The sequence below is a fragment of the Crocuta crocuta genome, unplaced genomic scaffold (genome assembly GCF_008692635.1).
Source record: "Crocuta crocuta isolate KB4526 unplaced genomic scaffold, BGI_CrCroc_1.0 scaffold258, whole genome shotgun sequence".
Lineage (NCBI taxonomy): Eukaryota > Metazoa > Chordata > Mammalia > Carnivora > Hyaenidae > Crocuta > Crocuta crocuta.
Window position 1 is genome coordinate 8,217,759 of NW_027532842.1, and position 25,826 is coordinate 8,243,584.

At 46.7% G+C, this 25,826-nt stretch overlaps 1 protein-coding gene across 1 annotated transcript in view; it reads left to right on the forward strand.

Annotated features, from left to right (window-relative positions):
• LATS2 (large tumor suppressor kinase 2) overlaps positions 1 to 12,574 on the forward strand; it is a 55,472-nt gene extending 42,898 nt beyond the window's left edge. The window contains 7 exon segments of the mRNA XM_077745449.1: positions 141 to 273; positions 1,245 to 1,516; positions 1,519 to 1,749; positions 3,192 to 3,774; positions 5,168 to 5,350; positions 6,654 to 6,760; positions 10,266 to 12,574. Coding sequence (XP_077601575.1) covers positions 141 to 273; positions 1,245 to 1,516; positions 1,519 to 1,749; positions 3,192 to 3,774; positions 5,168 to 5,350; positions 6,654 to 6,760; positions 10,266 to 10,760 — 2,004 coding nt within the window. The 3' untranslated portion in view covers positions 10,761 to 12,574.
• The last annotated feature ends 13,252 nt before the right edge of the window (positions 12,575 to 25,826 follow it).

Sequence of the window (25,826 nt, forward strand, 5' to 3'; positions counted from 1 at the left end):
CGCCCCCCAGGCCTCTGCTCTGGCTGTGGCACCTGCCAGGGGCACCTTCCCCCGGCTGTGCTTTCCGCCTCCCCGCACGCGGCCGCCTCCCCCACCAGCATCTTACCTCCCAGTGAAGCGTCTGTGTGCTTCCCTCCCAGGAGATGGCCGGCCGGGCTCTCAAGCAGACGGGCAGCCGGAGCATCGAGGCCGCCCTGGAGTACATCAGCAAGATGGGCTACCTGGACCCGCGGAACGAGCAGATCGTGCGAGTCATTAAGCAGACCTCCCCAGGTGAGCTCAGACCCGCAGCCCGGGGGGGTCCGGTGTGGCCCTGGTCAGCAGATTCTCTCCTGGCACACCGCCCTGCTCTGCATCTGGAGCCTGAAGGGGAGCCAGCGGGGGGCAGACCCTGGGCCGCACCGGGTGCTCCCTCTTCACGTCTGAGATAACCTGCGGGACTTGCTGCGCCGGCGGCTGCCGACATGTTTTGAGTTGCGCAGCGTGAGATCTAAAGTGGGCTTTCTACTTTCTCTTGGGCCTGTGAGGGAGTCTTTGAAAAAGCAGGTGTATTTCACTGATTTTAAAACCCACCGTAGCCGCCGAGCAGGCTGGCAGGCGCCTCCCTGGGCCGGATGCCTTGGGCAGTGGTGCAGGGACGCCCCCTTAGGTCCCCCGGGAAGGGCCAGAGCACCAGCACCGAATGCCCTGCCTCACTGGCTGCCAGCGAATGTTCCTCTTAGAGGATGAGACAGCTGGGAGAAGTGTGGGTCCCTGGGGTCCCCGGCTGTGATGCGGGATTCAGGACACTTAGCAAAAGGAGCTTTCCTGATTCTGTGGGAGATCTTGGCTACAACCCACTTCATCTGTTGAGTGAGAAGTTACATCTTCATCGTTAAGGGGACGCAAACTTGTTTTCTCTTTGGTAGAAGCTTCTTAAACTGCTGCGTGTTGCCCATCCAGATTCTCAGGCCCCGCGTGGGGCCTGGAGTACAGCTGCCTTGGGAAACGCACCCCACAGCCGTGACGATTCTCCTCTGCATGTGCCCGTGACGTGCGTTTGCTGACAGTCTTCTTAGCCCGGGTTCTGCTGGGTGTCCCCGCGCGGGGCCTCCGCCGCAGGAGGCAGCCCGGGCTTGCCACAGCCCACTTCGGCCTGCGTCGGAGGGCCTCGCAGGGGGCCCGCGCGGGGGCGGCCGTGCCGGTGGCCAGCCCGGAAGAGGCGGCCCCCCTCTAACGCCGTGTCCCCGTTCTTTCCGCTGCAGGAAAGGGCATCGCACCGGCCCCCGTGCCGCGGAGGCCGAGCTTCGAAGGAACAGGCGACCCTTTCCCCCCCTACCACCAGATGGGCGGGGCGGCCTACGAGGGCGGCGCGCTGGAGGAGGTGCCGCGCCCCTACGTGGACTTCCTCTTCTCGGGGAGCGCCCACGGCGTGCCCGGCGCCCATCAGCACCAGCCCAAGGCCTACGCGGCGGGCGTGGAGTCGGCAGGGGTGAACTTCCCGGGGGCCAGGGCCGGGGGCCAGGCGCCCCCCCNGCCGGCGGCCGGGGCGCCCGGGCCGAGAAGGCGGGCAAGGACCGGAAGCAGATCCAGACGTCTCCCGTCCCCGTTCGCAAGGGCAGCGGGGACGAGGAGAAGCGGGAGTCGCGCATCAAGAGCTACTCGCCCTACGCGTTCAAGTTCTTCATGGAGCAGCACGTGGAGAACGTCATCAAAACCTACCAGCAGAAGGTCAACCGGAGGCTGCAGCTGGAGCAGGAGATGGCGAAGGTAGTGTCCCCTTCTGTCCCCCCGCTTGGCCCTGCGCGTTTCGAAATTGGTGGTGGCAGCAGAGCGGCAGCCCTGTGGCCTTTCTGCTTCGCGCACGTTTGTGACAAACAGTCGGTCTCACCTGGCGGCGTGGTTAGGGGCAGACGACCTGGAGAGATGACCGATGTGCAGGCTCCCTCACGGGGTCCCCCGCACTCTGCGGGGGGCAGTGAGCGCGTGCAAGCGTGACACAGCCAGTGGGCAAATTACCAGACCGAGATTTGCCTTTCATTTTATTTTATGTTGTTATTAATTTTATTTTATTTGAGAGAAAGGGAGAGCATCCATGCACATGTGAGCAGGGGAGGAGCAGGGAGGGAAAGGGAGGGAGGGAGAGAGAGAATCCTAAGCAGGTTCAGTGCTCAGTGTGGAGCCAGAGCAGGAGCAGGACTCAATCCCACAACCTTGGAATTATGCCCTGAGCCAAAATCAAAACTCAGACTCTCGGGAGCCAGGGTGGTTCAGTCAGTTAAGCGTCCAGCTTCGGCTCAGGTTGTGATCTCATCATTCATGAGTTTGAGTCCTGTGTCAGGCTCTGTGCTGACAGCTCAGAGCCTGGAGCCTGCTTTGAATTCTGTGCCTCCCTCTCTCTCTGACCCTCCCTTGCTCACGCTCAGCCTCTCTCTCTTTCTCTCTCTCTCAAAAATAAATAAACGTTTAAAAATCTTTTGTTTTAAAAAACAGACTGTCAGCCGACTGATTCACCCTGGTGCCCCATCAAAATTAATTTTTATGGTGTGTTCTGTCCTTGTTTGTTAACAAAATTCATCAAGTTTCAGTAACATGTAAACATTTTGAAAGAGTAGAAACGAAAGGTTGAGGTTTTATAAATGGAAATTGTGGGATTTATAAAGAAAAATGTATCTGGCAATGACCTATTCTTTAAGTCTATGATTAGCAAATAGTATTTAAAATATACCTTAGTTGACACTAAACTGCTAGAGGTAATTAATCAAATGATTTAAATTAAAATGATACCGTAAATTCAAGTCACACAAAGCCAGTGATTTCAAATTCTAAAACTCAGGTTTGTGCTCTTACTTTCTGCTGTCCCATTTTCATTGACTTTTCTTTGTTCCCATGTTCCCTGAGCTGTCAAACTATTAGATTGCTCTTAGAGTTCCAGGAACTTCGTGGTCCCCTTTTCCAAAGGTGTTGATTTGTAGAGGTTTCCTTAGAGCCTAAAATCACCAGTTTCGTGTTCCCTTTAAAGTCCAGACCTGTGTCTACGTGAGCAGGCGGAGAGCAAACCCAGTTGTCTTGCTTGTAGTATACTGGACCCATCTGTGTTCTTATTTCTGTAAATCAAGTCAGGACCCTCTCGGTTCTAAGGCGTCTCGCGCCCCAGCTGTTTCCTACCATGGGCGCCTCTGACGTGACTCCCGTGTTTTCCATCTCCGCAGGCTGGACTCTGTGAGGCTGAGCAGGAACAAATGAGGAAGATCCTCTACCAGAAGGAATCCAATTACAACAGGCTGAAGAGAGCCAAAATGGATAAGTCCATGTTTGTGAAGATCAAAACCCTGGGCATCGGTGCCTTTGGAGAGGTGTGCCTTGCCTGTAAGGTGGACACTCACGCCCTCTATGCCATGAAGACCCTGAGGAAGAAGGACGTCCTGAACCGGAACCAGGTGGCCCACGTCAAGGCCGAGAGGGACATCCTGGCGGAGGCCGACAACGAGTGGGTGGTCAAACTCTACTACTCCTTCCAAGACAAGGACAGCCTGTACTTCGTGATGGACTACATCCCGGGGGGGGACATGATGAGCCTGCTGATCCGGATGGAGGTCTTCCCCGAGCACCTGGCCCGGTTCTACATCGCAGAGCTGACCCTGGCCATCGAGAGCGTCCACAAGATGGGCTTCATCCACCGAGACATCAAGCCCGACAACATTTTGATCGATCTCGATGGTCACATCAAACTGACGGACTTCGGCCTCTGCACTGGGTTCAGGTGGACTCACAATTCCAAATACTACCAGAAAGGTATTGTCCGACGTGCCGCACCCACCTCCTACAGCCAGACAGGACTAAGCCACCTGAGGCCGCCGGTTCCCGTCCTGGTGGCTCGTGATCGTATGAAACGATCTGTTTAATAGAAGTTAGCATGACATCCTTTTCTCCCCTGAAAGCAGTAGTATGATGTGTAAAAAAACTTTCTTGAAGTTAATGGATTTATGTTTTATTATAGGATTTTTAGGACAGTAGCCTATGGGGCGTCAGGGGAACATGCTTAGGAGCCATCATCCTGCTCTTATAAAATGAGCTGCAAAAGTCTCACCATCTCGTAAGAGTCCTCTCTAATAGCTAACGTGAATTTATCTATAGACATTGATAAGTCCAGGTAGAGGTATAGATTGGGGATAGGTTAGGTGTCAGCTCCATCTCCTGTTACCGTAGATTTTTTTTTTTTTTTTAAGAAATCGCTGCACCTAAAGTAGACCTCGAACTCAGAACCCCAAGATCAAGAGCGGCACAGGGTGTTGACTGAGCCAGCCTGGAGCCCCTCCCACTTCTGTTTTTTAACTCAAAGCTAATCCTATATGTTTAATTCATTCCCATCGTCTGGCATTTAAGTCACTTTTGTTTATATTTTTTAAATGCTCTCATGCTTTTCTTTTTAAAATTTTTTTAAAATGTTTTTTATTTATTTCTGAGAGAGCAAAACAGCATGAGCAGGGGAGGGTCAGAGGGAGGGGGAGACACAGAATCTGAAACAGGCTCCAGGCTCTGAGCTGTCAGCACAGAGCCCGATGCGGGGCCCAAACCCACGAACCGTGAGATCATGACCTGAGCTGAAGTCAGATGCTTAACTGACTGAGCCCCCCAGGCGCCCCACTCTCATGCTTTTCCATGGTCCTCCTGAACCGTGTCCTGTCAGACAGGCAGTAGACTCCTGAGACCGGCCCGAGTGCCACCCTGGTGTCCCCACGGCTGCCCGAGCCCCTCCCTCAGCCCGGCTCCTGTCATTGCTTCATCTGCAATTTTTTTTTTTTTTTTTAGTTTATTTGCTTGTTTTTGAAAGAGAAAGAGAAAGAGAGAATCGCAAGCAGACTTTGTGCAGTCAGTGCGGACCCCGACACGGGGCTCAAACCCACCAAGCACGAGATCACGACCTGAGCTCAAGTCAGGAGTCGATGCTTAGGCAGCCGAGCCCCCAGGCGCCCCGTGCGTTGGTGTTGCTCACGGCTGGAGTCCCGGACCCAGGCCCCCCGGGCGGCCCCGCAGGCCAGCTGGGAGGGCTCCTCCTCTTGCGGTGCCGGGAGCGGAGCTGAGTTGCTCCCCCCTCTGAAGCGGGGGGTTTGTGGCGTCGCTGAAAGGTGGGCATTCACTTCGGTTTTATTGTCTTCTCTGCCTGCCCCCGATTCCGGGCTGAAAGGGAGCCACGTCAGGCAGGACAGCATGGAGCCCAGCGACCTCTGGGATGACGCGTCTAACTGTCGGTGCGGGGACCGGCTGAAGACGCTGGAGCAGAGGGCCAGGAAGCAGCACCACCGGTGTCTGGCCCACTCCCTGGTGGGGACCCCCAACTACATCGCCCCGGAAGTGCTCCTCCGCAAAGGTAGGCGCTGCCGGCTCGGCCCCCGCCCCCCAGGGCCCCTCGAGCTGCAGCTTTTTCTGCGACTCCAAACTCTCTCACCGCAGTTCTGGGCCCACGGAGGCCCAAGGGAAGTGATTTCCTTAACACGCGGCCCCGGCTTGTCGCGTGTCTGTTCCGTAGCCGCCCCTGCTGGGCCGGGAGGTGACAGCCTGGGTGCAGGGTGTGGGCTTTCCATCTGGACCCCAAGAGAAACCTCTCCACAGCTGGCTTTGGCAGAATCAGCCGTGAGGTCACTGCTCAGTGAGGCCTGGGCCCCACACGTGCAGACCCTACCCTGCCTCCCCCCTGCCCGGCTCCCTGGGCCGCGTGCACCATATCCTGCGGGTCCTGAAGTTCGTGAAACACAAATCTGTCTTCCCCACTTCCCCCCCCAGACCAGGATTGTTGGAAGGTGCGATCTGGGCACAGTGGTGAGCACAGAGCCACAGGCGCCGGTACACTTGGTCTCCTGTGTGGATGCTCTGCTCCACCAGATACGACACTTGGTCGCGTACAGGACCTTTCGGGGGCCAGTTGCTCACAGCACGGTGCGCGTGGCTCATAGTGACAGTGTAATAAATCCGGAGGTCGGTGACCTGTCTTTTCACATGTGTGGGTCCATGTCTTTGGAACCTGTTCGAACCTGCATTTTCCTTGTTGGCTGCGGAAATCTACGGCAAATCACCTTACCTCTCAGAGCCACAGGCTTCACAATAACTGCCTTGAGAGGGAGTTGTGATTATCAGGCTCACTGCCCAGTAACAGTCTCATTCTCTCCTTCCTGTGAAAGGAGGGGGGTGGCGGGTGTCTCCCCACCCCCGCCCCCACTGTCCAGCACCCCAACGTGGGCAGGAATCCAGGAATGAGGGGCCAGACGACCCCATCCCCCTGCCCCGAGTGCCAGGCTGGGGCAGGAAGGGAGGGACAGAGGGAGAACAGAGTTGGCAAGTCCTGAGGCCCAGTTCAGGTCAGCAGGGATTAGGTGACATCAACACGGAGCACGGCGGGGACTGGGAAGCAGAGCTCCGAAGGCAAAGTGAGAGAGAAGCAAAGAAGAACGAGCCTGCCCTGCTGCCTGGAGGCTGGCCCTATCCAGAAAACCTGCAGACCGTCCGCCCCGTGGCGGGTGTCCCTTCCAGGGGCTCTGCTCTGAGCCACAGAACATGGACGCCGCATGGACACGCTCTCCCCGGCCCCCCACCCCCCCACCCCCCGANTTGCAGACTTCTTCTCCAACAGAGCTGCTGGGCTGTGTTGGAGCTAGGTGGTGGCCTTTGTCTTCCAGGGTACACGCAGCTCTGTGACTGGTGGAGTGTCGGCGTGATCCTCTTCGAGATGCTGGTGGGGCAGCCGCCCTTCCTGGCCCCCACCCCCACGGAGACCCAGCTGAAGGTACGAGCTGTGCACCTGCTTGCTGCCACCCTCGTGCTCTCGGATGAGCCCGTGCGCGTCTGGTCAGCACTGGACCCTTGACTCTGAGTTGGGTCAGAGTGCCGGCTGTGTGGATTCAGAGTCTGATTGTTGTTACCTACTTAAGAACTCATATTTTCATAAGCAGGGCCACACAGTAAGAGCTGTTGCCACCCGTGCCTACCGGGCACATAACACCGAAAACTTTATGAACTGTATTTAGAGAGGTCGGTCGTCTGTTTGGATGTTACATCAACAGTAATCTGTTTGCAGATGATCAACTATGTGGTCAGGCTAGCAGTGCATACTTCTAATATTAACTTGAAATAAATAGGTCTTCTGTCCATCACTTAATACTGAATAGTTGTAGAATGATAGCTGTTTAGGGGCATCTGGGGGACTCAGTCAGTTAAGCGTCCACCTTTGGCTTGGGTCATGCTCTCACGGTTCATGAGTTCAAGCCTCACGTTAGGCTCCGTACTATCCGTGCAGAGCCTGCTTCCGATCCTCTGTTCCCAGCCCCCGTCCCTTTCCTGCTTGTGCTTTCTCTTTCACTCACTCTCTCTAAAGTAAATAAACATTAAAAAAAAAGAATGATAGCCATTTGTTCTCTGATTTGATTTGATTACTTAAGAAGAATTGAATTGAGAATCTGATGGAATCTTTGGAACCTCTTTTTTTTTTTTGAGAGAGAGAGGGAGAAGGCATGTGCGTGTGAGGGGTGGAAGGGCAGAGAGAGAGAGAGAGAGAGAGAGAGAGAGAGAGAGAGAGAATCTTAAGCAGGCTCCACACTCAGCACGGAACCCAACGCAGGGCTGCATCTCACGACCCTGACATCATGACCTGAACTAAAATCAAGTGTTGACACTTATCTGACTGAGCCTTCCAGGCGCCCCGGAACTTCTTTGAGATTCACCCCTGGAATATGTGTTTACTAACAATTCTATGAAGCGTTCGTATGTCCCAGAGTCTGCATTAGACCCTTATTTAGAAAAACTCTAAATGAAGGCTTAGTTTTCACTCTGGTAAAATTGGAATTTCACATTATCTGTATCCTAGTTGAATTGCTGACCCATTCACTAATTTACTAATTTGCCTGCCTGATGATAACCCAATTTTTAAAATTGTGATAAAATTTACCATTTTACCCATTCTTTTTTTTTTTTTTAAATATTTTTATTTATTTCTAGGAGAGAGAGAGGGTGATCAGGGGAGGGTCAGAGAGAGAGGGAGTCACAGACTGAAACAGGCTCCAGGCTCCGAGCTGGCAGTCAGCACAGAGCCCGACGAGGGGCTCGAACCCACATACCGTGAGATCATGACCTAAGCGAAAGTCGGACACTTAACCGACTAAGCCACCCAGGCGCCCCCCATTTTACCCATTCTTAATCTTACAGTTCAATGACACTGAGTACACTCGCAGTGTTGTTCAACTCTAACCACTACGTGCTTCCAGAATACTTCGTGCTCCCAAACAGGGCCTGTGCTCATGAAAGTAACTCCCGATCCACCCCCCTGGCAGACCCTGTAACCTCCCTTCTGTTTTCTGTCTCGATGAAGGTACCTCATTCCATGACTGGCTGCTTTCACTTCGCATAAGGCTTTCAGAGTTCATTCACGTAGCATGTGTCACAGTTTCCTTCCTTTTTACGGCTGAGGAATATTCCATTGTAGGTGTAAACCACGTTTATTCACCGTCTGGTGATGGACGCTTGGGTTGTTTCTACCTGTGGCCGATGTGAATGGTGTACACGCCTGTCTGGGGCCTGCTCTCGTTTTGCAGCTGTGTACCCAGAAGTGGGGCGGCCAGAGCATGTGGTCATCCTGTGTTTACCAAGCTGTTGGGGAGGCAGCTGCAGGATCGTACATGCCCACCCGTGCTCGATTCCAGTTTCTTCATCTTTGTCAGCACTTACTTTATTTTTTTTTTTTAATGGTTGTCATCCTATGGGTGTGAGGTGATGTCTTGTTGTGGCTTTGATCTATATTTCCCTGATGATTGGCAGTTGAGCCTCTCTTCAGGTGCTTATTGGACGTCTGTACATCTTCTCCGGAGAATGTTTAAGTCTTTTATTTTTAAAAATTTTTTAATATTTATTTATTTTTTGAGAGACAGAGACTGAGCATGAGTGGAGGAGGGGTAGAGAGAGAGGGAGACACAGAATTGGAAGCAGGCTCCAGGCTCTGAGTTGTCAGCACAGAGCCCGACACGGGGCTTGAACTCACAAACCATGAGGTCATGACCTGAGCCGAAGTCGGACGCCCAACCAGCTGAATCACCCAGGTGCCCCTTGCCCTTTTTAAATCAGGTTGTTTTTGTTGCTGAATTGTAGGAGCTCTTTATATATTCTGGACATTAATCCCTGATCAAGGAAATGCTTTGCAAATATATTCTCCCATTCTGGGAGTTACCTTTTCACCCTATTAATAGTGTCCTTTGGGGCGCCTGGGTGGCTTAGTCGGTTAAGCATCCGACTTTCGCTTAGGTCATGATCTCGCAGTTCGTGGGTTCGAGCCCCCCGTCGGGCTCTGTGCTGACTGCCAGCTCGGAGCCTGGAGCCTGTTTCAGGGTCTGTGACTCCCTCGCTCTCTGACCCTCCCCTGCTCACGCTGTCTCTCTCTCTCTCTCTCTCCTAGAAATAAATAAAAAACATTAAAAAAAAAATAGTGTCCTTTGGTGTATAAAAGTTTTAAATTTTGATGAAGTCCATTTTATGTCTGTTTTCCTCTTGTTGCCTGTGCATTTGGTACCATCCAAGAAATCATGGCCATGGCCAATGTCATGAATATTTTCCCCTCTCTTTTCTTCTATGACTTACAGTTTTAGCTCTACTACAACAATGACTCAAGTTCAAACCCGCGCTCCCACCCATGCACTCACCGGCCTCCATGCCTCACCCAGGGCCCCGTCACCCCAGCCCGTAGCCCGTTAGTTTGGCCTTACTTTATACTGATTCTGAGTATAAATAAAGTACCTTGGGTTTTCTCTTCGCAGTAGCCACATTTCATAACAAATGTATTTACTGGACATCTCTCTGGCTAGTCTGTGCAGTTGACCATGAACATGAGGCCATAGGGTCAGAACCTTTCTTCTCATTCCCTGTAGGGTTGCCTTTTTTTTTTTTTGTAAACTGAAACTCCAGTCGAACCTCTCTCAGCCCTAAGGACTGAGTGAGAAGCATGATGATTCTCCTGGAGGATCAGCCTCTTCATTTATGTGGAAATCACAAAATTCTCTTGCTAGAATGTGTTTCCGTTGGAAGAAACACAGTCCCTCGTGGTCTGTTTGGCTTCGTCACCCTGGCCACAGGCCATGAGCCCCTCTTCAGTGGCCCTGGCCTCTGAGAGCTGCTCCGGTTCTAACCGTTGTCCCATCAGGAAGGTAAAAGTATTTAAAGCCGCCTCATCACCTACTGTCTCAGCAGCGCCTGAGATCGGCCTCAAAATGTGAGGAGAAGGGAGAACTCAGGGTTTGCTTTGTCCGCAGGTGATTCACTGGGAGAACACGCTCCACATCCCGGCCCAGGTGAAGCTGAGCCCCGAGGCACGGGACCTGATCACCAGACTGTGCTGCGCTGCCGACCACCGGCTGGGGAGGGACGGGGCCGACGATCTGAAGGCCCACCCGTTCTTCGGGGCCATTGACTTTTCGAGCGACATCCGGAAGCAGCCGGCCCCCTACATCCCCAAGATCAGCCACCCCATGGACACCTCCAATTTCGACCCCGTAGATGAAGAGAGCCCTTGGAACGATGCCAGCGAAGACAGCACTAAGGCCTGGGACACACTCACCTCCCCAAACAACAAGCACCCCGAGCACGCGTTTTACGAGTTCACTTTCCGAAGGTTCTTTGATGACAACGGCTACCCCTTTAGGTGCCCAAAGCCTCCAGGAGCAGAGGCGCCGCAGGCTGAGGACTCCGACTTGGACAGTTCAGATGTGGTGGATCAGAGTGAAGGCTGCCAGCCGGTGTACGTGTAGACGTGGCCCCGCCGCCCCGCCCCTTCAGAGGTCCGCAATGGGACGTTCTTCGTGGGAGGCCGGGGCCAGCCTTGTTCAAGTGAGTCCGATGGTTAGACTTCAGTGGAAGTTCTGGTCTCCCCCCAAACCCCCAAAAGAAACAACAAAGCTTTTTACAAAAGGACTCAAGTCTAGTAGATTCTGTATGAAGTGGCGGGGGGGGGAGGTGTCCACATTGCTTTGAATTGGTTTCTGAGGACCTTCATTGCATTAAAACAATATTTTTAAAAACTTAGTACAGTTTAGAAAGAGCACTTATTTTGTTTATAGCCATTTTCTTACTCAATGATAGGGATTGACTTTGACCAGTCATGCTGCTGTTATCGTCTACATTTGTATTTTATCCGTAGCACTTATCCACATCTAGGAAAAGACAGAAAAACTGACGAACATGTGATAAGAAATCTCTGTGCAATAATGTGTAAAAAAAAAAAAAAATAACACTGTTCTGATATTACTGATACCATTTTATTCACACAATGGTTTTTGTTTTATATTTTTCCCACATTTCAAAATTGTGATATAATGTTAAAAGCTGCTTTTTTTTTTTTTTTGCTTTTTGCATATTATAGTATAATAGAAAGTGTGAGCAAGGTGATTATGTGGGTGTGATTTCAGATGTCTGGTATGTAGAGAGTACTGCATGGGCAGGGTTTTTCTGTTATAAAATTACCATATCTTGCCATTCACAGCAGGTTCTGTGAATATGTTTTTACTGAGTATCTTTAAATGAGATGTTCTAGCCAGCGTGCTGATAGCGTATCGTGTGGGTGACTTCTTCGCTGTGATTGTATCCCTTACTGTTTTGTTAAAGAAATGCCGACGTGTAACTGCGAAGTGATTTTTGTGTGTGTGTCGTGGGTATGATTGTATTCTTTGGGGGGTGAACTTCAACATTTGTCATGTACTAAACTCGTGTACATCGAAAGGGATTAATTTAGCTATGCCAAACACTTGAGGTTAGTCACGGGCCTCTGTCCGTTTGGCTAGTCACTCTTCACTGATGCCGCTGACCTGTGGAACTGGTGGCTGCCACCTACTGTCGGCAGGCTGCCCGCACCGAGAGGTTTGGTGTGTCATTCCTCCTGTGGTCCTAGACAGCTGAGGTGTGATGACCAGGGTGAAACTGAGTGCTTCCACGGTTGTTGTTTTTTTTTGGTGTGCTTTGAAGTATCAAACTTAACTGGGTTTTAAAAATACATTTTTCTAATCTTTGTAAAACAGCAAAGGTTATTCAAAGTGACATTGGAATAAAAAAAATAACTAAGCCATACATATTTTCTTAGAAGCGTAGATGTGTATATAATTACATAGGTAAACACACAAAATATTCCTTATTTCAAATTAGTAGATTCCTATTTAAACCGATTTATATCTGAGTAAAAAGTTCAATTCTTTTTTGCTTTTTAAAAACCTGACGTATCGTATATTTCATTATATTTTTCCACATACTTTTCCTTGAGGTTTTTAGCATAACGTATCCATTATTTAGCGTATATCTAGGCAACAACACTTAGAAGTTTATCAGCGTCTAAACTAAAAAACAAAACTGTGTTCTGGTTTACATTTGTGTGAATGACAAATCCTGAAGTGTGCTGTGCTCGTACCGTGACCGTCAGTATTTCCGCTGTTGTAGTGACGCCCCGTTAGTTCTGACACCCTTTCATGTGGTAGGTTCTGTCTCAGGAACTCCGTGTAACTATTATTTATTGATATATCATTGCCTTTGAAAAGCTTCTACTGGCACAGTTTATTATTAAAAGTTTGAATCCAAACCCTTTGGTGTCACGTTGGGCTGAATTTGTGATCTGCTCTCGTCGGTGTGTTGCTTCCCAGTGACCCATATGCTGCCAGGGTCACCAGGCGCTTCTGGGGCGCTGTCACTAGAGGGAGGGGACAGGCCTCCCCAGACAGGGAGGTGGCTCAGGAGGTGAGGGTCTGAGGTGTGGCAAAAATGCGTTTTCAGTTTTTACACACACAGCTGAGATCAGAGTGTGGCTCTGTGACCCACCCCCTCTTCCGCAAGACGGTGACGAAATACACCTGGTCAGGGTTGTCGGGCGGACTAAGCGGGATAGTGAACGTGTGTGGTGGGTGATAAATCATGAATAGGAGTCGATGCCCCTGCATGAAGTGCTCAAATGGAGAGGGACCAACACAGTGCCCCGGCCTCCGGTTTAAAATGGTTGGTGGATGGGGCGCCTGGGTGGCGTAGTCGGTTAAGCGTCCGACTTTCGCTTAGGTCATGATCTCGCGGTTCGTGGGTTCGAGCCCCGCGTCGGGCTCTGTGCTGACTGCCAGCTCGGAGCCTGGAGCCTGTTTCAGTCTGTGACTCCCTCTCTCTCTGACCCTCCCCTGCTCACGCTGTCTCTCTCTCTCTCTCTCCTAGAAATAAATAAAAAAACATTAAAATAAAATAAAATAAAATAAAATAAAATGGTTGGTGGAGGGGCGCCCGGGTGGCTCAGTCGGTTGAGCGTCCGACTTCGCCTCAGGTCATGAGCTCACGGTTCGTGGGTTCGAGACCCGCGTCGGGCGGGCTCTATGCTGTTGGCTCAGGGCCTGCTTTGGATCCTCTGTCCCCCTCTCTCTGCCCCTCCCCCACTTGCACGTGTGCTCTCTCGCTCAGAAATTAATAAAACATTTAAAAAGAATTTTAAAAAATCAAACTGTGTAGAACGGATATGCAATAAAATGTCTCCGACTCCTTGTCCCCGCCGTTGACTTCGCCTCATAGTTTATCGTGTGTCCTTAGAGAAACGACAGCTCGTGCCCGCACGGCCCAAGGGGAGGTGTACGCACGCACGTCGTGCCGCCTGCGCACACGCGACAGCGCTGTGCACTCGTCCCCGCACGTTCCCTCGCGTGGCCGGCTGACGCAGCACACCGCACGGTGTTTCTCCTCACGGGTGTGTGTGACAGTCAGGCCCGCATCTACGGACATTTCAGCTTCCGGTCTCTTCCTGGTATCAGTAATGCCGGAATTAACAACCTCGAGAGCCATGTGCATGTGCAAGTCCGTGCGCGGGGTGGGTTCCTAGGGGTGGAATTGCTGGGTCGAAAGTTGAGTGATTTGCACGTGGGTTGCCACACTGCCCTGCACACGGCCTGGGAGGAGCCCTCTGGCCCCCTCCGTACCTTCCTGCGGATTCGGGAATGCAAAGCCCCGACCGCGCCCGCGGTCACACAGACGGTTTCTCAGGCCCGGGTTTGCCCTGAGCAGCCTCGAGGGACGAAGTAATGTCTCCGCCCGAGACAAAAAACAAAGCAAGCTTGCTTCTTGCCAGGAGGGGGCTGGGGCCTCGGGCTCGTGTGCGTGCGCAGCCCCGGCCCTGGGGGGCAGGCCCCCCGCGGCCCCCACGCAGTCTGATGCGCTGCGAGTGATGAAGTCCTGTGTGTGCGATCCCGGAGCCCCTCGTCTGACTTCGGGATCATGAAAGAGCAAGAACTAACTTAGCCCTGAGTGGGGTAAAATCCAATCTGTGACCTGCCAACAGCTACTACGCCAGTATACACTCCCCACAGAAATACACGAGAGTATTTGCCTACTGCCTTGCCAAATGCACAGTGTATTACCAACCTTTTTGAGCTGTGTCCATTGACTAGATTAAAATGCGTGTTTGTGTGTGTGTGTGTGTGTGCGTGTGTGCGCGCCGTGATATACTTTTGCTTGACGTTCCTCTTATTTCGAAAGAGGTCGAGTGTCCTCGCCTGCTTACTATTCACTTGAATATCCTTCAAAAGGAATGGTCCTGATGTTAGGCGTTGTGTGACTGGTGGTCCCTAAGGGAATCCCAGAAGATTTCCAGCGGCTTCTCCCTCTTCATCTTCTCTTCCTGCGCTGCCAAATTGAGTTGTTTAGCTGCGCCGACGGCCGCAGAACAGACTACTGAGAACAGACTGCTTCCGTGTTTTTGACGAATCCCAAAGGACGCGGCAAGGACACGTCCAGGCCTGGCTTCCCCGCATCTGTGGCCACTGCTGGGTGGGACCGGAGCGCATCGAGGGGACAAACACTGCATCATTCGCAGTTTCCTTCGCTGCCGTCGGCTCGCTCTGTGTCCCTTGATGAATCTAAATGCAAATCACGAAGAGAAAGACACCAACCAGCGTGGCGGCTTCCTCTGAACGCCCTGTGGTCTGAATCCTTATTCTGTTGGAAATTTTTAAAATGGAGTTTATCAAATTCATCCCACATCCTCCAGGTTTTACTTATAAACCAACGTTAAAGCCTCAGTACTTAACTAATATCTTATTTCCACTAGCGAAAATTAAGCATAATAAAAAAAAGATCTTTGCTATTAAATGCATATTTGTAAGTAGTACTAGGCTGGCATTAACCATTAATTATATCCTTTGCCATCAGCAAAGAACGTTTCCTTAGTAAGAGAATTTCAATTTGCAAAAGTGGCAGCTTAAACTTAGCAGACAAAATGTGCTTGTTCACTGTAGAAAGGAAGAAACATTTTATCCTAATAGAACACTGAGATGAAATATACATGGCCCACTGTTAAAAGGAGAAAACTAGCTTTAAAAAATTTTTTTTATAGTTTATTTATTTTTGATACAGAGAGAAACAGAGCACGAGCAGGGGAGGAGCAGAGAGAGAGGGAGACACAGAATCTGAAGCAGGCTCTGGGCTCCCAGCTGTCAGCACAGAGCCTGACGCAGGGCTCGAACCCACAAACCGTGAGATCATGACCTGAGCGTGAGATCATGACCTGAGCGGAAGTCAGGAGGCTAAAGCAACTGAGCCACCCAGATGCCCCAAGGGAGAAAACTAGCTTGAATGGCAACTTTGTTTCTCTTTTGCAACTCACGTCAGACAATTGAAAACTGTTTTCACCATCAAACAGACTTGAGGAAACTGGAGGAAAGATTACTGTATTTACTGATAGTTTTGCTCACCGTGTCTTTCTTCCCGATGTTGTTAGGTTTTTTTGTTTTTTTTTAATCTTTTCCTTTCTTGTTAGAAAATGTCCTTTATCCATTCTTTTAGGATTAGGTCAACTGGCAACACGTTTTCTGCAGTTTCCCTCATCTGAGGATGTCTTCCTTGCCCCTTCTGCTCTGAAAGCTATTTTCGGTATGTCTCCTTGAGGTATCATCCTATTTTGGAGGTAGGATTCTAGACTGATGGCTGTCCTTCCAGCATGTGACAAAGAGTGCGCCACCTCCTTCCAGCCTGATGGCCTCTGGTGAGAATCTGTCGTCGCTCTAGCTTCCCCTACAGACCAGGTGTTTTTCTCTGACTGCTTTCAACACGTTTTCTCTGATCGCTTTTCAGAAGTTTAATTATGATATGTGTTGGCTTGGAGTTCTTTGAGTTTACCTGGTTTGTGGTTCGCTCAGATTCTTGAATATGAAGGCTCATTTCTCTTGCCAAGTTTCTGAGTCTCTGGCCATTTTGAGAGCTGCTTCATCCCTGCCCTGCTTCTCCCGTCCTCAGTACTCGGACGACACAAGTATTACATCGCTTGTTCTCTCTGAGGCTCTGTTCATTCACACCCCAATCTCGGTGCCGTGCAGGTTGGATAATCTCTATTGTCCTGTCTTTTAGTTCACAGGTTCTTTCCTCTGTCCCGCCATTCTACTCCTGAGCCCATCCACTGGGCTTTTTATTTTATTGTATTTTTTAGTTCAAAAAGTCCCATCTCATTCTTCTTCATATCTCTACTTCTTTGCTGAAACTTTCTTCTCAACCTTTAGGAAGTGCAGTTGCTCCTTGAAGCACTTATTACGGCTGTTTAAAATCGTAGACAATCCAATATCTCAGTGTTGTCATCTATTGATTTTTTTTTTTTAAGATAGTCCTGTTTCTTCGTTTGATAAATGATACTCCATCGAAACCTGGCCATTTTGCTTTATGATCCGAGACTCTGGACCTTCTGTTCTAGCTGGCTGTCGTTGGCATCGCTCTGGCTACGAAAGAGGGACATACTGCTGCTGTGTTGCTTGGTGGGGGTAGAAGCCCCCACTTGGCCTCTTTCGTTTCTCAGGGACGGAGCAGTCTCATCGTTACTGCTGAGCAGAGGTGAAGTACCTGCTGTCCAAGTTGTGTCCACTGACATCACATCGGGTGGCCTCATTAGTACTGAGCAGTCCTGACTCTTGCGTGAGGCCCTCTCTGTCACCCCCCTGGTGAGAGAGAGAAGGGGGTGCCTCGTTATGGTCACATAGGTATCGAAGTTCAGTTCCCCACATTTTCCACTTAGTCTACCAAGTCGGGGAAGGTGTCACCAGCCAACAGGGATGAACATCTCAGCTTCCTACGGGGCATTCTCTGAAGTCAGCCCGGCAGGAAGCCTCATTTCAGTCTTGCAAGGGTAGAACCCCGGGCTGCCGCGTTCTGCCTCTGCCAGCATGGCATTGCTGGATAAGTATGTGGTGCCACGGTTTTTTCTGTGGCTATTGGCTGGCTGGAGCAGAGAGGTTATGGCCTAAAAGCTGTCTTGCTAGTCTACCCCTTCTTTCTTCTTTGGTAGAGAGAGCAGATTTTTCTTGGGACCTTTTTGTCTGTGCCTGTTGGTTATTTCCAGTTTGCTGACTTCTTTAGCTTCAAGTCTGGATCATTAAGGCAGAAGGAAACCCAGCGAGTTCACCATTATGTCATTCCGTGGCTACTGAGGTCCCTAGCTGCTCTGCCTCCTCCTCTCCACCTCTTGGTGTCTTTTGTTTCTTTTATATATATAATGTCTAAGAGTTTTAGTTGTACTTAATGGAAGCAATAGGGAAAGGTATGTCCACGCCATCTGGAAGAGGAAGCGGGTTGCAATTTCAATTTCAGTTTTAACTAATTAAAACTCAGTATTCAATCTCTCAGTTACACCAGCCACATTTCACATGCTCAGTGGTGACATGTGGTTAATGGCTGCCATATTGGATAGCTCAGATCTGAGAGAATAGTTCTCCAGTTTTCCATGAGCCCCTGAATTGACAAACATCTTGCTGAATTTTAAGACAGGTATAAAGGTATAAGTTATCCTTCATCTTACGTGTCATTTACACTTGGGCAATGGAGAGACCACACTGTTCCTCAAGGAGCAGAGTCTACTAAAAATCTACAGGGCATCCCAAACGGCCTTCGGTTCAGCAGCATTAGTGCCTGTTTCCTTTCGTGCTTTGCTGCTCTGACTGTGGTACTATGTGGTAACATCGCCATTTTCCTATTTTTTTAAGCTGGTGCCCAGTGTCTCCAAAAGGATCATGGTAGCTCAGAGAAATAAGACCAGACTAGCAGATATGCAGCGTGTGCACCACAGCATCTATTACTTGTCTTGCCAGACATCGCTAATCAATCAAGGCACGCCTTCCAGCAGAACCCAGACTTGGCCTCAAAATCCAACTCAGTGCGTGGAGTAACTCTTGTTATTTGAGATAATACCTCGTTGCCACTCTTAGCATAATAATGCCAACCCCTTAAGCTCCCCTCCTTCTCCTTTGACCTTATTATCCCTTACCTCTTGTGAAAGCCTCAACTCTCATTTATTCCTGTGCACTGGCCTCCAACTCCTACGCCAATATGATCAAAGGTGTCCACATTTTCCCTGTATGAACGAACTGGCTTTAATGGATGCCTCCGTCTCTTTTGTTTTTAAATTCTGAAGCAGGACCATAGAGAGAAAGAGTCTTAGGTAGGGAGTCTGGGGCTTTGATTCTAAGCCCAGCTTCGTATAACTTTGGATAAGTTAGAACTTCTGTCAGGTTTATTAGTTACGTGGGTCAGAGAGGGGTCCAGCTTTTAAATTATTCTTAAGAGTTAGTGGCTTCTAAGAGTTGTCTCAGAGGCTGCCAGGGCGAGAGGGCCTCTGCCGTCTGCTGCTGTCGTCTAGTAGCTGTGCTTTTGTTTTGCGTAAGATTTCCCAACAAAGCGTTCTAAACAAAACAACTTTTAAGACCAGTGGTTTAAATGGGTGGTAATGTCTTTCCTTTTTTGCTTAAAGCTAATTTTTAAATTTTATAAACAATAAATGTATATAGTTTTTAAAAAGCTGTATTACTGGGGCGCCTGGGTGGCTTAGTCGGTTAAGCGTCCGACTTTCGCTTAGGTCATGATCTCGCGGTTCGTGGGTTCGAGCCCCGCGTCGGGCTCTGTGCTGACTGCCAGCTCAGAGCCTGGAGCCTGTTTCAGTCTGTGACTCCCTCTCTCTCTGACTCTCCCCTGCTCACGCTGTCTCTCTCTCTCTCTCTCTCTCTCCTAGAAATAAATAAAACATTAAAAAAAAAAAAAGCTGTATTACTAAAAAAAGCCTCTGTCCATCTCTTACCATTTCCTCTCCCCAAACACAACCCTCATGTCTCCTCTGTTATTTCTTCTAGCATTTTTGTTGTTAGTAATAAGCTTTAGATGATATTTCTTGACTTACTTCAAATCTTCTTTATCAATAGCATATCATGGTGATTCTCTTATACTCCCCTTCCTAACCTCTGTTTCCTAATAGTGTTCTATCATGATTTTTAAATCAATTATCAATATAAATATTACTAAGGCTATGCTAAATACTAAATAGCCTTGGAGCCAAATATCATATTATGATTATGTTTTTCTTCTTATAGAAATGGTTTCCCCTCTTGTTCTTAATAACTACCTTGTCTTCCCCTTTGTTTTCTTTGAACCTACAGGTGTTTGTGTCTGTCCATCCATCCTTGTCTCCCCCTCCCTTCTTTCCCCCCCCGCGCCTTCCTTCTTTCCTTCCTCCCCTCCCATCGCCCAGCAGATCTGTCAAATGCAGACTGTCTCCCAGGCGTGCAAGTATTTTGTCCACCTCCTCCGAGTGCGGACGGGCTGCTCTCCAAACCCCACGAGCGGCTGTGATCTTGGGAGCTCTCTTTGTCACTTTCCTGTGTTGGATCTCATTTTGGCCAAAAGCTGTATCTTCCTTTTTTGTGATGTATATCTGTAAAAATCTGGAGTCCTTCCTTGTCTGAAAATATCCCTTTTCTACTTGGTTGAAAATACGGGTACGCATCGGATTCTAGGATGAAAATTCACATGCGTCTGGAAGGCATTGGTCCCCTGTTCCCTTCCTCTACTGTGACTGCCAGAGATCTGATGCCATTCAGATTCTCAGTCCTATATGAGTGGCCTTTTATCGCTCTCTGTCTCTCTAGAAGGATTTAGGATCATCTGTGTGTACCCAGTGTTCTTCATTTCATGATGATGTTCCTTGATACACATTGCTTTTTATTTATTATCCCAAATACACACGGAGCTTTCAACCTAGAGACTTGCGCCCTTCAGTTCTGGAAAATTTTCTTGTGTTGCTTTGAATTTTATTCACTTTGTTCTCGAACTCCAGTGTGCTGGGTCTCCTCAGTTTATCCTACAGTTTTCTCATTTATGTGCTACCATCGTGTCTTTTTTACTGCACTTTCTAGAAGATTTTGTTGCCTTTATCTTGCAGAGTTCATATGAAACTTTTTTTGGAGTGGAGCGGCAAGCAAGATCCTTTCAATTCCCAAGAATTCGTTCTGACTCTCTAACCGGTCTGTTCTTGTTTTATGTCTTCAATATTAGTGTTTATTAGCCCTCTTATTATTTTCAGGGTTTTCTAAATTGCCTCTGGGTGCCTTTCTGCTGCCTGCTTCTTCATTTTATTCTATTCTTTCTCTTTCATGTTGGGAGCTTTCCTTCTGACTCTGACCTTTTTTTTTTTTTTTTTTTTTTTAAGTAGCTCCTGAAGCACCTGGCTGGCTCAGTCAGTGGAGCACGTGATTCTTGGTCTTGGGGTTCTGAGTTCAAGCCCCACAATGGGTGCAGAGATTACTTAAAGTCTTTAAAAACAGGTCGCTTTAATGAAATATAATTCACATAAATCCATAAAATTCACCTGAGTGGCTCAGTTAGTTGAGCATCTGGCTCTTGATTTCAGCTCAGGTCATGATCCCAATGTCATGGGATCCCGTGTTAGAGCGTGGAGCCTGCCTAAGATTCTCCTCCTTTCCCCCTCTCCCTGCCTATGCACATGCTGTCTCTCAAATAAAATAAAATAAAATGTCATTCCCAGACTGTGACCCTCACACTTCTGCAAACACGGGAACATGGCACTAAGAGCAATGCGAAATTTGGGGGCTGCGGCCCTGGGGGCCGAGGGCTGGTACCATCTGTAAGCCGTGTGCAAGCTCCACTCTGCTCTCCGAGCATAAATCCACAGACAAACATGAGTGGGTAACAATAGAAAATGGTACTGGAAGAGGGGGACCAGCCATTTTGCACAGGAAGCCTTGGGAGATGCGGTTTACGGCTGTCTGCCTAAAGTTGGGACCAAACTGAACACACAAAGAGGAGTTTAGTGCTTTAGAAAGTGTGAAAGCTGCTAGTGAGCTCTATTCTCCTCTATCAAGAGAAATAACTTGGGGCGCCTGGGTGGCTCAGTCGGTTAAGCGTCCGACTTCAGCTCAGGTCATGATCTCACAGTTCGTGGGTTTCAGCCCCACGTCGGGCTCTGTGCTGACAGCTAACTCAGAGCCTGGAGCCTGCTTCAGATTCTGTGTCTCCCTCTCTCTCTGACCCTCCCCTGCTCATGCTGTCTCTCTCTCTCTCAGAAATAAATAAAACATTTAAAAATTAATTAAAAAACAGAGAAGAGAAACTGAAATTAATGATGCTCGTGCAGAAAATCCAGGACTTGTCAACACATCTTGTTATGAAGATGGTTGGCTGATCAAGATGACACTCAGTAATCCTTCAGAACTGGGTAAGTAAGAGTGAAGAAGCATAAAATCTACTGAGGAGGGGAAATGGAACCCCTAAATAAACTACTATGAGACAACCTAATCTAGCATAGTTGTCTTAAATTAGTGGTACATGGAGGATTTAAGATAGCAATTTTTAACAGTACCAACAGAAAAGGAAACTACTTGCAGCAATGCTAATGGAAGAAAGCACCCCTTAACTCTCTAATGGTTGCAGATAAACACAATGTGCATCTATTTTTGCCAAACCCTGTGAGTTTTAGGCTAGGTTACACTTATTCAGAGTCCTAAAATTATCTATGCTTAAAAGCTAGTTATAAAAATTATGTAATTCAGGGATAACATTATTATCTCAAGCCTTAGGGAATATTGTAATTTACTTACCTCTATCCTGGATTGGCGTGGAAATATTTAAATGATCTTACCCCTTGGAAATAACTGGCCATGGAGAAAGGTTCATTAGCTGGATAGTGTCAGCTAAAGAGCAATGCTGTCTTTAATTTTGCAATATACTGTGCTTACTGGTGCCATTTTTAAATTTTTTGTTTATTTTTATTTTTGAGAGAAAGAGCATGAGCAGGGGAGAGGGGAAGAGGGAGAGAGAGAATCTTAAGCAAGCTCCATGCACAACATGGAGCCCAATGAGGGGCTCAATCCCATGACCCTGGGATCATGACCTGAACTAGAATTAAGAGTCAGATGCTCAATTGACTGAGCCACCAGGTGACCTGCTGGTGCCATTTTTATACAATGCAGCAACAACCTTGCAGGAAGATAAATAGTTTAACAACAAAACATTCAACTTCTTCATTAATCATGTTTTTTGTTTTGCTGTTAATATTTCATTTAGTAACTTAGTATTTGTGAAAATGCTAATTGTAACTTGTAGAAAGTTATTTTTTAAAAAGAAATTTAAGCCATAACAATGAACATTTCCAAGAAAATGTTATAAATAAATAATAAATAAAATGTCATTGCCATACCTAAGCTCATCTAGGTTTTCTCCTGTTCTAAGACTTTCCTAATTTTGTGTTTTACATTGAGGTCCATGATTTTTTGTGAAAACATTTTCTGCGAAGGGTGTAAAGTGTGTGTCTAGAATTTCTTGCCAGGAGGATGTCCAGTTCCAGCACCATTTGTTGAAAAGACTATCTTTGCTCCAATCATCTTTGTTAAAGATCAGTTGATGATATTTATGGACTTATTTCCAAGGTCGCTATCCTTTTGCATTGATCAAGTTGTCCGTTCTTTTGCCAATATCATACTGCTTGGTTACTGTAGCTTTATAATAAGTCTTGTCAGGCAGTGTCAGTCCTCCAAATTTGTTCTTCCCCTTCAATATTGAGTTGGCTATTCTGGGTCTTTTACCTCTCTGTATAAACTTTAGAATCAACTTATCAATACCTACAAAATAACTTGTTGGGATTTTGATTTGGATTGTGTAGACTCTATAGCTTAAGTCGGGAAGAATTGACACCTTGATAACATTGTCCTCCTATCCATGAACATGGAATATCTCTCCATGTATTTAGTTCTTCCATCATAGTTGTGCAGTTTTTCCTCTGTAGCTCTTGGATATGTTTGGTTAGATTTATACTTAAGTACTTCATTTTTTGTGGTCTTATTATAAATAGTAATGTGTTTTTAAATTACAAATTACAAGTTTCAAATTATGCTTGTTCATTGCTGGCATATAAGAAAGCCATTGACTTCTTTTGAGATATAATTGATATATATCCATATATATGACTAACATTTATACATTGTATTCATTTTAGGTTACAAAATAATGATTTGATATATGTATATATTGAGAAATGATTAACACAAAATGTTTAGTTACTATCCATCACCACACATAGCTACAAATGTTTTTCCTTGTGATGAGAACTTTTAAGATCTATTATCTTAACAACTTTAAAATATACAATATAATATTGTTAACTATAGTCACCATGATGTACATTATATCCCCAAGACTTATATATCTTAGAACTGAGAGGTTTTCACCATTTGGTCACTTTTACTCATTGACTTTTGCATATTAACCTTGTATTCTGCAAACTTTTATAATTGCCATTAGTTCCAGGAGTATTTGTATAGATTTTTTTTTCAGATTCTCTACATAGACAATTGTGTCATCTGTGAACAAATAATTTTTTTCTTCACAATCAGTATAAATGTATTTCCTTTTCTCATCTCATTGAATTAGCTAGAACTTTCATTAATGATGTTGATAACCAATGGTGAGAAGAGAGATCATTAACTTTTCCTGATCTTAGCAGGAAAGTTTTGAGTTTCTTACCATTAAATATGATGTTAACTGTAGGTTTTTCATAGATGTTCCTTATCAAGTTGAGGAAGTTCCCTTCTATTCCAACTTTGCTGAGTGTTGTTGTTGTTGTTATCATGAATGGGGCTTGGATTTCGTCAAGTGGGTTTTTTTGGTTTTTTTTTTTTGCATCTATTGATATGATCATGTGATTTTTCTTCTTTAGCCTGTTTGTGTGATAGACTACTTTAATTGATTTTTGAATGTTGAATAAGCCTTGCCTGCCTGGGATAAATCGCACTTGGTTGTGATGTATAATTTTTTATACATTGTTGGATTTGATATGCTAATATTTATTGAGAATTTTTGCATCTGTGTTCATGAGAGATACTGGTCTGTGTTTTCTTTTCTTACAATGTCTTTGTCTGATTTTGGCATTAAGGTAATGCTGGCCTCATAGAATTAGTTGGGAAATAGTCCTTGGTTTCTATCTTCTAGGAGAGATTGTACAGAATTGGTATAATTTCTTCCTTAAATGTTTGGCAGAACTTACCAGTGAACCCCTGTGGCCTTCATTTTGGAAGGTTACTATTGATTTGATTTCTTTAATTGATATACGCCTATTCAGATTATCAATTACTTATGTGAGTTTTGGCAGATTGTGTCTTTCAAGGAAATGGTCCATTTCATTTAGGTTACCAAATGTATTCTTTTAATGTCCATTCTCTATTGATGTCCCCTCTTGCATTTCTGATATTGGCAATTTATGTTCTCTCTCTTTTTGTCTTAATTGCTCTGGCTGGAAGCATACTGATTTTATTGATATTTTTCAAAAACCCAACTTTTGGTTTTATTTTCTCTTCTGATCTCCTATTTTCAATCTCATTGATTTCTGCTCTATCTAGTACTTATTTATTTTCTTCTGCTTACTTTGAATTGCTCTTCTCTTTCTAGTTTCCTAAGATCAACAACCTAAGGTGAGGTTGTTGGTGTTATACTTTTTCCTTCTCTAATACATGCATTCAATACCATTCATTTCCCTCTTATCACTGCTTTTGCAGCTTCCCACAAATTTTGATAGTTTGTATTTTCATTTTCTTTGAAATATGCTTGTATTTCTATTGAGATTTCTTCTCAATTTCTTTATGTTATTTAGAAGTGTTTTGCCTAATTTCCAAATATTTAGCCATTTTCCAACTATCTTTGTGTTACTGATTTCTAGTTTAATTCCACTGTGATCTGAGAGCTATCATTTATATTATTTTAAATGTATAAAAGTCTGTTTTATGGCCCAGATTGTGGTCTATTTTGAAGAATGTTTAATGCTGAAATAAAGAGGATTGACTGAAGGTTTATCTTAGAAGCTACACATATCATTTTCCTAATCACCCTTCTCCTAACTGGAAAAAGTCAGAAAATTATTCTCTGAGTATGACAATGCATTGGTAGGTCACAAGGCATGACTTTGGACAGAACTATGGGACCATCCCCAGTAGGATGAAGTGGGTGTATGTTCTGTTCTCATTCAGTTCTCGGAATACTGGCCACAAGGCCATTATCCTCTGTGCAGGAAGTCGGTGGTCTTCTCTGTGTCCTCTGAACACCTAGAAGGAGAGACTTGAAAATATTGATATCAAGATTCTCCAACCAGAAAACCAAGCCAGATTACAATGAAGCTTCACCACACACTCAGAGCTTCCAGTCAGCATTTCAGTGTTTAGCTCTCAAGTATGAACCCCTGAAGAATAATGAGAACCTGAAGAAAGCTTCTAACTTGGAAGATGCAGACAAAACAGACGTGTCTGTGTGACAAAAAAGCAACCTAAATAAGAGATTGTGTGAAGAGAAGAAATTTCCCACAAACTATCACTAATATTTTCAAAATGATAAGAAAAGATCTTGCAAAAAAAAAAAAAAAGAAAGAAAAGATCTTGCAACCTTGAAATAAGAACAAGGATGAAACTATATTTAAAAAATTCAGAGAATATAAGAAAGCTCTTTGGAAGTAAAAAAAAATAAGAATTATAGCAAAAATCTGAAACTCAGTAGAAAGTTCGAAC